Source organism: Thamnophis sirtalis, unplaced genomic scaffold (genome assembly GCF_051295495.1).
Source record: "Thamnophis sirtalis isolate CommonGarterSnake01/CBP01778 unplaced genomic scaffold, rThaSir2_p1.2 scaffold_10, whole genome shotgun sequence".
NCBI lineage: Eukaryota > Metazoa > Chordata > Lepidosauria > Squamata > Natricidae > Thamnophis > Thamnophis sirtalis.
Window position 1 is genome coordinate 30,066,109 of NW_028261390.1, and position 11,529 is coordinate 30,077,637.

General features: G+C 38.4%; 1 protein-coding gene across 3 annotated transcripts; it reads right to left on the bottom strand.

The window, feature by feature from the left end:
* Positions 1–2,400: 2,400 nt before the first annotated feature.
* On the bottom strand, positions 2,401–7,827 carry SCOC (short coiled-coil protein). Of its 3 annotated transcripts, none has more exons than XM_014065286.2 (4): positions 7,745–7,827; positions 6,764–6,830; positions 6,600–6,683; positions 2,401–5,699 (listed from the first exon to the last, which is right to left on the bottom strand). In XM_014065286.2, exons 2-4 carry the CDS (start codon positions 6,783–6,785, stop codon positions 5,557–5,559), a joined length of 249 nt encoding a protein of 82 aa, XP_013920761.2. In that variant the 5' UTR covers positions 6,786–6,830; positions 7,745–7,827; the 3' UTR covers positions 2,401–5,556. The 3 variants fall into 3 exon arrangements, with proteins under 3 accessions (XP_013920761.2, XP_013920762.2, XP_087580490.1); XM_014065287.2 differs by having other exon boundaries at positions 7,741–7,810; XM_087724364.1 differs by lacking the exon at positions 7,745–7,827 and adding an exon at positions 7,274–7,654.
* Between the last annotated feature and the right edge of the window lie 3,702 nt (positions 7,828–11,529).

Consider the following 11,529-nt stretch of genomic DNA (forward strand, 5'->3'; position numbering starts at 1 on the left):
AAATGATCCCAGCTTTCCAGCAATTATTTAAAAATAAATTAACCATTTTAGCAATCAAACTGGAGATAGTATACCAACAATAAAACATACTATTTTTTCTGAGCACAATGTTTGGAATAAATGTAATGTTCTTACATTTAGATTTCTATTGTTCCATCTCTTACCACTGCATTCCAATTCTGCATATTTTGCAGTATCATTAAATTATGCATATTTAATCATGCTGTCCTTAAATTATTTAGATTCTTAATCATATTTCACCAGCAATCTAAATATACAGCTTACTAACGACTGTTGCGTTTGGATGTGAATACACATATGTTATTGTGTGCTGTGCTGTTGCTTCAAGGTCCAAATATTTAAAGCAAATACAGTATGGCACGAAGTGTATAGTCCTCCACTTACAACCACAATTGAGCCCAAAATCATGGTTGTTGAGCAAAGCACATGTTAAGTGAGATGCCATGTGACAGCTTTGTTCAACAATCACAATCCCAGCTCTCTCAGTTGTGGTCCTTAAGCCGAATGCTACCACACCCAGATGCCCTGTCCCTACCCTTTAGTGGAAAATCCCTTAGCACACTAAAGAATGGAGCTCAAATCTGGTGAAAATGCTAGCAAACACCGTTCTGGGAGGCTCAGAATGCTGGCATTTGCTAGTGTTTTTCCCTTTGGCAAAGTGGAGATGGTGTTCACTTAAATACTGACATTCATCATGAAAGGTTTAGAATGCTGGTGTTTACTAGCATTTTTGCCAAATTTGAGGTCTGTTACTTGAGCCTGTGAAATTTCTTGCGTAAGTGGGAGGGGAAATCTCTCAGCATGCTGGGGAAACTGATCCCATATCCAACGTTCCCTCCAGTGGTGGGATTCCAAAATTTTTACTACCAGCTCTGCAGGCATGGTTTGGTGGGCGTGGCATGGTTTGGGTGCAGCTTGGTGGGCGTGGCAGGGGAACGAAGCTGTAAAATCTCCATTCCCTCCCCACTCCAGGGAAAGGTTACTGCAAAATCCCCTTTTCCTCCCAATCAGCTAGGACTTGGGAGGCAGAGAATAGATGGGAGTGGGGCAAGACAGAGATGGTATTTACGGGTTCTCCAAACTACTCAAAATTTCCGCTACCGGTTCTCCAGAACTGGTCAGAACCTGCTGAATACCATCTCTGGTTCCCTCCCTTTGTAATCTTCACGATTACAGACCGCTTGGCAATACGTCATAAATGTGAACAGGTTGCCAAGTGACCAAAATGCACTCATGATTGAGGGAATCGTCACATTATTTTATGACAGCCAGAAGTGCTTTACAGGCCATAAAGCATCAGTCCCAATGTTGTCATGACTGCATATGGTGAATAGATGACCTGTTGTAAGCCAGCCGGTATTGTATTGAAGATCTAAAGCAGTTGTGATTTATAGGAAAAACTGAATCACTTATTGCAGCATAAAGCTTGAGCAAACAGATTAATGTATATTCTGAGATAAAATATTTATTAAAGAAAGGAAAATGGTTGGAGAAATGTTAATACATTCAAATTGAAATGCTAGAAGAAAGATAGTATTTGGCCTGTTGTAAGACACATGTTAAAAAATGGGAAATCAGCCATTTTCTCTGCTTTTGATAAACTTTGTTACAGGGAAACAAGAGTTGTATGATGAGAATCAAAAGTAAATTGCACGCAGTGGGGATAGGTCCCCTATGAACTATGTGGGTGGGTAAAATGAGAGGGGGTTAACTGTGAATAGGCGATAAATGAATGTGCCTGAGTATGACTGAGAGAAAAAGAGGCTAAGAAAGTTGTGGTTGGAGTGAGATTCTGAAAAAGAGAGTGAGAAGTTTAAAAGAACAAAAGAAAATAAATGAAGTGTATGATGCATGGATGTGGTAGAACTAGCGACAGAAAGGCACAGAGAGGTATCATGAATAGAGCTAGATTTAGCCCTTCCCTTTTTCCCCATTCTTCGCATTTCTTCCATAGTTTTGGCTTATTATTTCTTAATCTGTATTTGCAATTTGCATAACACTGCTTAGGTGACAAAGCATTACCATTATACATATATGCAGAATAATGAAAGCATTATCTGTATCACTAACAGAATGCTTATTTATCATTGTATGGCCTTTATTTGAGTTAGGGCTATTTTGGGGATCTCAATCAGCACAAAAATTAGCTTGCAACTGTGTGAGACACATCTAATTTACTCTTTAAATGTTTGTAATGAAAACATTGGAACTGAATTCTGTGCAAATTTACGTATGTATGAAATATTTTTCATAAGTGCTGGATAGTATTTTTGACAAGATGCTCAAAACACAATTAGCTCTACCATAGCAATTAGTTGCAATATTTATTAGTTTATTTTCCAAGTAACATTTTAAAAGATACAGCAGAAAGGACCAAAATAAACTCAAAAAAATCTTTATTTAATATAAATTCTGAGATAGCACATTTTTAGAACATAAGCCCCAGTGGTGGATTTAATCACTGTAACAATCACATCTAGGACATTAAAACCCAGTGTCACATTAACAATCCTCTTTAGACATTACTAACTGTCAGAGTTAGTCTGAAACTGGATAGAAACAATTCCAAAATTGTTAAATAGTCTCTTACTTTTGTTCTGTCATTAATGCCTGCTAACTTAGCTGCCATTGAAATTACAAAGACCAGTTGAATCCAAATTCTAGACTTATTGTGGTCAATTCTAAGTATATCTTTCAAAGATCCTGGGTCTGCCAGAGGGCTGGAAAAGAGCTGATGTAGTTCCCATATTCAAAAAAGGGGGGAAAAATAGATCCAGGAAACTACAGCCTGACCACAATACCAAGAAAGATTTTGGAAAAGATAATCAAGCAACGAATCAATGAACAACTAGAAGCAAACAAAGTGATAACCAAAAACCAACATGGATTTGTCAAAAACAAATCATGCCAGACTAATCTTTTGTTTTCTTTGACAGAGTGACAAAATTAGTGGACCAGAGGAATACTGTTGATATAATTTACTTGGACTTCAGTAAGGTATTTGATAAAGTAGACCATAACCTATTACTAGATAAAGCAGAAAAATGTGGGTTAGATAGCATCACCACTAGATGGATTCATAACTGGCTGACCAACCGCACTCAACGTGTAGTCCTCAATGGAACTGCATCTACATGGAGGGACATAGGCAGTGGAATACGCCAGGGTAGGCTCTGTTTTAGGCCCACTACTATTCAACATCTTCACCAATGATTTAGATGAGAGGATAGATGGAGAACTCATCAAATTTGCAGATGTCACCAAGTTGGCAGGAATAGCCAACACTCCAAAAGATAGGCTTAAGATACAGAAGGATCTTGACGAACGAACATTGGGCGCTATCTAACAAAATGAAATTCAATGGTAAAAAAAAGTAAAATTCTACATTTAGGCAAAAAAACCCAAAATTCACAGGTACATTATATGTTGTATCTTGCTCATTAGTAATAACTATGAGAGGGATCTTGGAGTCCTAGTGAACAACCATTTAAATATGAGCCAGCACTGTGCAGCAGCTGCCAAAAAAGCCAACAGAGTTCTAGGCTGCATAAACAGAAGTATAGAATCAAGATCACATGAAGTGTTAATACTAATTTATAATGCCTTGGTAAGGCCACACTTGGAATACTGTATCCAGTCTTGGTTGCCACAATGTAAAAAAGATGTGGAGACACTAGAAAGAGTGCAGAGAAAAGCAACAAAGATGATTAGGGGACTGGAGGCTAAAACACGAAGAACGGTTGCAGGAACTGGGTATGTCTAATTTAATGAAAAAAAAGGACTAGGAGAGACATGATAGCAGTGTTCCACTATTTCAGGGGCTGCCACAAAGAAGAGGGAGTCAAGCTATCCTCCAAAGCACTTGAGGGTAGAAAAGAAGCAATGCATGGAAACTAATCAAAGAGAGAAGTAACTTAGAATTGAGAAATTTCCTGACAGTTAAAACAATCAGTGGAACAACTTGCCTCCAAAACTTGTGAATGCTCCAACACTGAAAGTTTTTAAGAAGACATTGGATAACCATTTGTCTGTAGTGATGTGTGGTTTCCTGCCTAAGCAGAGGGTTAGATTAGAAGACCTCCAAGGTCCCTTCCAACTGTTATTCTATATCTGTTTCAGGCCTCCTACTAAATGAGCACCAATTATAATACTGTTCTGAACCATTTATGTCCTCCCAAAACAGAAATACTCATCTATCTACAAAACAGACTTTTGCTTAGAATAGAAATTAAATCATCCTTAAACTACTATTAAAAATGGCAAAAAGACCCCAAACTGTTAGAACCCAATCAAATCAGAAGCCATTCCATTCCACATCTTGTTCTAAAAACCTAATTATTGCTTCTTCCAAGTCCATTGGGACTGCAATTTTCTTAACGATATCAACAAAGTGACATCAGACTAACGAAAACACATTGTCTGCAAAAATAAAATGATTCCCTACAGCTCACCTTTAGTGAAAATTAGTTTCTTATTGTATATATTCACAGAAATGTTACTGTGCATATACCTGCATCTAAGTAAATTGTTTGCTTGTCCTGGAAACGTAGAAAATTATATAAGCCTTATTACATTTAACTGCTTGAAGTGTATCAGAGAGGGAGGCATTTGGTACATCTCCGTAGCAGCTAGTATTTTTGTAGAGATGTGTATCATGCTTGGAAAACCCTAACTTCATTCTAGTACTGAAAGGCAAACATCTGTGGGGCTAAAATGTGATTATGTTAGAAGGGATTATGTAGTAAAAGTATATCTATAACTAGTGAAAATTCATAAATATATCTATTAATTGTTACAAGATTATTTCTCCCAAGCTTGTATCATCATGATAATATTACTAAGTGTTCTGTAAACAAGACACACTTAAAACAATTGCAACACTATACTGGCCCAATAAGTGAAAGGAACTTTAAGACATTTTTAAAATTATAATTTATTAATTCCAGAGTGGTATATCAAGCTATAGAGTACTCTTTTTCCTCTTTACAATTTTGCAAGCAATACATTATACAGCCTCATTTAAAAGAATTAACTTCCACCACTCAACAAGCTAAACTATGTCTTCATCTGGAAGAATTAGCATAGATTTCCCTGGAGGATGCAGAAGAGATGGAGGATGTACAACTTTTTTGAAAACTAACAGAAGTCATGCAAATAATTCATTCCAAATAAGTATTTTCATACCACTCTGCACAACACTGTATTATGTTGCTAGCAAATAGTAATACTTTCAAAACCATGATAATTACAGTACTTGGCCATGTATGACATTAACCATAAAAGCAGAACTGATTTTCAAAAGCACTTGTATTCAGACTGTGGTAGTAATAAATATATTTTCTCTATCCTATGTTGCTGAAAACTGACATTACAGACTTGTACTGTCCAATTCATTTAAAAAATTAAAATGTCTAGAACTAACATTAAATTTTCATAACCAATGATGATACAAACTAAAATATTATGTAGTCTTATGTAATTTAAAATTAAACAAAAGCAGCAGCAGTACAATAGTATTGTTTGGTTACCAAGGCCTTACTTTCTTTTGCTTTTTGTGTCAGTAGTCTGAAAAACACTAGAGGCAGACATGAGGTTTTCTATATATTGTCCAAGAACCTGATTTTCTGATTTCAATTTCAAATTTTCTTCTTTAACAGCATCTACTCTTGCAGACAGATCTGTAAAGACATGTAGAGGTCTTTAGCAGCCAATGTTTAGGCAAAACATTTTTTTTTTAAATGGCGAAGTTTTTGAAAGTCATTAAAAAAACAAAGATAATTGTATAATGAAATCCATGCAGTGACCCAAATAATGTATGTGCATAGTTACAAAAAAAAACCCAAACTAATCTATTATCAGATGTACCAGTGGTAGGTTGCTAACCAGTTTACTACTGGTTCGCTCGTGCTCATGCACACACTCGTGCTCATGTGCAGAAGCATCTGGGTGGGTGGGCGGAGCCTCCTGCCGCTGTCACTACTGGTTCGGCCAAACTGGGAGCAACCCACCTCTGGATGGGGCACATCAAAGTCAGGATGACAAAACCAAAAATATCCTAAGACCTCTGTGACTGCCAAAATGTTTCTCACCAGGACAGGTCTGTCTAGAAAAAGGTAATTTTTACAATATTTTGATTCACAACTAATTAATAAATGTTGGAAAGAAATCTTGAACTGAACCCATAAATGGAGCAGAAGTTATTGCAATTATTTCATGGAATCATAAGGTTGGAGGTCTTCTAGTCCAACATCCTTGCCAGTGCTGGAATCCTAAAACCATCCAGGATAACAATATCCCAAAATCCTTAATTTGTCTGCCTTTATAGTAATCTAAGTTACTTACCCGGAGTCAAAAGGAACTAAAGACACATTTAAATCACCACATTGCTCTAGTTTCCTTAAAAAGCACTGCTTTAATACTGCAGTCATAGCATAAAACTATTAATATTATGTTATTAGCCTATCCCACAAAATTAAAAGAAATATTCAAATATATTTACAGTTTACTTTCTCTATTAATAACATTCTATCTTTTAAATAATTTGGCATGAAGTTACATATGTAAATTAAGAAACTAACCTTCAAGTGTATGCTGCAGTTCCAAAACCTGATTGATAAGTCGTGTTTTTTCTTCTAATTCTACTTGATTTTCAGTCTCAACAGCTGATAAAAAAACATAATCTTTAGAACAATTAAATATTATAACGCACATAACAACAAAATAATAGTAAAATGCATTCTACCATCCATATCCGCATTCATCATTGTTAAATAGATCCTTTCCGTCCTCAACTTCTTGGGAGATATGTTCTGTTTGAAGGGCAGAAAACAATATCAATAGTATGCACATACACAGAATCACCGTTTTCCAGCTTATTATTTTAGACTGACAATACTTGTTACCAAAACTTCAAAATGCCAGACTCAGCAGTCATTAAGAATGTCAAAACAGACAAATGATTCAGTAGCTATAAATGCTGGCTCTAAGGGACAAATTAATAGGTATGCTTTTTATTCTAGAAAAGTGATAGGATTCTGCACATATTAAAACTATCCACTTCCCAACTTTTTATAACATCTTTGGAATATACACATTCTTAAAACTTTTTACACAATTCTTCAAGCAAATATTATTGCAGCCAAAAGGAGCACATCCTAAAATTAAAATGAGTAGCTATCCAAAGGTCCAACTCATTTTAAATATATTTTTGGATCATTTCAGTTAATACTCTGTACAGAATATATATACTTACCTACAGTATAATGTGAACAGAGTATATTCACATTATACTGTACACAATACACTTGCATCCTTCAAATTTATCATGGTTGAATGCAATTGTGTTCAAAAGATTGGATTGGATCTCCTGTTACCAGAGAGGAAGGGAGGGAGATGGAGGGAGAGGGAATATGCTTTCTCATAAACACATAAAGGGCTCTGACAACAGATCCTAAGCGGGATTCTTCGCATTTCTACCGCAAAGCTCTATTCAGAGAAAAACACGCCCTCTCCTTATAGAAGGAAATACGGTTTTGCATCCTGGCACGAAGAAACCTTCGCCTACATCCCATAAACCCATCACCCACACACTCCGGCCAATTCCCCTCCCATCACCACGCCGCGTCCCAGCTCCCGCAAGACTACCCAGAGCAGAAGCGCGCGCTCGACCCTTCTTTCTTCCGATTTCGTCACCTGCCAAAGAGGCTCTCGCCTACTTACCCACCTGCCACAAGATACCCTGGCACTCCGACCCCTGCCGAGTTCAAAAGCAGCCACTGCGCCTGCGCGATGTTTTCCTCGGTCAACCGGTAGCGCACGCGCCTTGTCCCCATGAAAACAACGAGGCGGAGCGAAATCGGAGAAAAGGCGGGCTTAAGAGAAAGGAGATTTTCGCCGTCACCAATCACGGCCGAAGAAAAGGCCATGGCTTTTCCCGATGCAACCAATAAGCGGCGGGAGACATCATCAGACGCTTCCTAGTCATTCCACTTGTCAGCTTGCTGCCGTGGATGGAGACGGCTCCGCGAACGGAATTAGAAAGGGAGACGCGACTGCTTGTTCAAATCCAGACCCCCCGTTTTTTTCAGGGGTGTGCTCCTAATTATTTATCTTAAAAAGTCACAGCAGAAAATCGGTTTGAGTTGAACAGTGTTTTTTTGAGAGGGAAACAAGGTGAAAATCACGGATTTAAAGCGTGCAGAATCCTGTCTTTGCAGTAGGGAGATACAATAGGGTAAGGTGACCAGATTTTTAGATTGGTAAAGAGGGACACCTTTGACCGGGGGGAGGGGGTGATTAAAAATTGTATACGGAGCAACAAAAATTTTCATACAACGCAAAAATAGTATTGTAATATTTGTTTTATTTCAATATAACTACAATTTACAAATATAAATTGTAACTGTTGCCAAACATCAAAATTTTGATCACGTGACCATGAGGATGCTGCAACGGTCGCTAAGTATGAAAATGGTCGCTAAGTGTGAAAAATGGTCATCAGTCACTTTTTTCAATGCCATTGTAACTTTGGTCAATATACCACCTTTCTTGCCACAGTTCTTAAGTGAATAACTGCAGCTGATAAGTTAGTAACACAAGTGAATCTGGTTTCCCCATTTGACTTTGTCAAAAGGTCACAAAAAGCAATTACATGACCCCAGGACACTGAAACCATCATAAATACGAATCTGTTGCCAAACATCAAAATTTTGATCGCGTGACCATGAGGATGCTGCAACGGTCGCTAAGTGTGAAAATGGTTGCTAAGTGTGAAAAATGGTCATCAGTCACTTTTTTCAATGCCATTGTAACTTTGGTCATTATACCACCTTTCTTGCCACAGTTCTTAAGTGAATAACTGCAGCTGATATTTTGTATTTTGGATAGAATCTTTTTTTAAATAGTCTAAGACAATTTTAAAAAAGAATCCACACAGAATAAAACTATTTTAAAAAATCCTATGCACAATAAATAAAATATTTAAATACCTTAAAAAAATAAAAGAAAAAAACCCGGCTCACTTACCAGCAGGCAGGAACTCCAAGTCAATCCAGAATGATGTAGATGTTAATACAGAGAACTGAGCAAATTAAAATGGTGAAATTAATCAGGGAAATATTTTTCAAAGAAACTTTTGTCACCATTTTTTCCACACGAGCCGACCACCAACCTCTGTGCCCCTCCCCTCTGGAAAATCCGGGAAGGAACACTCACTATCTCTCTAGCCAAGTATTTCCTGGAGCTCTATGGTGCTGGGTCATCTTTTCTTATAAAAGTGAGTAAAAGAGGCGGGGGGGGGGGGTCCGTTTTCTTGCTTTAAAGTTTTAATATCTTCAATGAAAGTACTAAGACAGAGAGAGGTTAGACAGAGTGTCTTTTGTCTTGCCCCGGTTAGGATTTTTAAGCAAATCCACTGGGCTTTCAACATGAAGCCAGAAAATCAGGACTTTTTTAAAACGCGGAGGGACACGGGACAAATTGTTATAAATCATGACTGTCCCGCTGAAATCGGGATGTCTAGTCACCTTGCAATAGGGGTGAAAAAGGCAAACCTCCGAGAACATTATTACTTTTATTTTAATTCTCTTTCTTAATTAGGCAGCACACCTGTAGTAAGAATTCCCGAACTGTTGAGTTACTCCGAACCAGTGACGTGCGGTGAGGTTTATGGCTGGTGAGGCAAGCGGGCAAAAGCCGCCCTGTTGCCCTGCGGCTGTGTCCGACATAGAGACGTTCCGCCTCTGTGGCGGACACAGCGCCGGGGCGTCCGAAAGCCCTGCCGCTATGTCCAAAAGCCCTGCTGCTATGTCTAAAAGCCCTGCTGCTATGTCCAAAAGCCCTGCCGCTATGTCCAACATAAAAAAAAGTGCCAGCCCGCACGCCAGCAGAGGCGGGTAAAACACACACACATTACTTACAATAATACAATTACTTACAAATTACATTAATTTTGAATTCCTCCCCCTCCCTCTGACCCACATACCTTTTCCAGCTGTTTCATAGAAGATTTCAACTCTGCTGTTGTCTGCCATGATGAAAATGTGAAAATGTAAAAATATAAAAGGAAAAAGGCAAGAGCTGCTGAGGTCAGGCTGGGTTAGCTGCTGCCAGTCTCCGATGGATGACTCTGCTTAACTGTTTAAAAAAGCCTCTAAAAAAGTGCTCTCTACAGGAGGGGGCGAGAGAACCACGTGCCTCATCTACATAAGGAATTTTTCGGCTTTTAACCTATGCTTAACTCTGCTCAAGTGATCATAAAGATAGACTAAATGAGGCATGTGGTTCTCCCACCTCCTCCTGTAGAGGGCACTTTTTTAGAGGCTTTTTTAAACAGTTAAGCACTAAGCAGAGTCATCCACTGTGACTCTGACAGTAACTACCTCAGCCTTTTTCCTTCTATTTTTTTTTCTTTTCATGATGACAGTGAGTCCCTGCCTCCCCTGACTGCACATCACTGCTCCGAACTCAGCCTAAGCCCCCCACCCGCCGCCTGGTTCTTGTTGGAAATGGTAGCATTTTGAATTTCTGACGGTGCTTTAGAAATAGTATGCCAAAATGTAAAAAATGGCCAGTTCAGAAATGTCAGTTGGGAGACGGAAGGGAGGTTTGTGTATAAAACTTTGCAAAGACACCTGAAATGTAATGGAGTTTGGCTGAAGAAAATGGTTATTTATTTAGTGTATGACATATCATGCATGGAGTAGCAATATAAATTAACCTTTCACCTAGATTAGTAAAACACAGTAAAATAAAAATGTTAAAAAGATCTATCTTCAAATACGAAAGTCTAGCCATCTAATCATTGAAGCTCAGGATCCTTTATATGAAAAAAATCAGATACTGGACTGGTATATGCCCTCAGTTTACAACTGGTCATGATGCGATCTACAGTTTTATGTGGAACCCACGGTCAGACTGAGGGGAGGATACTATGCCCCAGTTATATAGAGAGTGTAAATCCTATTCAGGATCATCCATTACTGATGTTTTAGTTCAAAGCCTGGCACCTTATTTGTGGGGTCATTTATATGTCTGCCTATTTAGTGTATTATTTACTATTTAGTATTTAGTGACCCATTTGTCTGTCCATTGGGAATCAATGTTAAGGTGCTTGTGCAGATGTGCAAGTGCCCATGGGGACTGCCTGGATTTCAGTCTTCCTGCTGATAAGTGAGGAAAATCGGTGTGCACCGGTAGGGGTGAGTTGTTCATAATTTTTCTGTATTCTCTCACTAGTGCATCTTGCCTTTGTAAAGCTGGAAGTACTATATAGCTCAGAACAGGAAGCCAGCAAGTCAGAATCCATCTGCTTATAATCCTCATGGTGGTGTTGAGTATGGCATCTAATTTACTAATATGGCAGCTGTGAAGGACACAGTATTCTGCTGCGGAGTATACCACCCTACTGATGACCTGAGGGTAGCAGCTGAGGTTGTCCATTTAGTTCCACATAATTTCTGGAGTATGTTGTTCCTAGTATTGATTTTTGCCGCCATATTCTCCAAATAC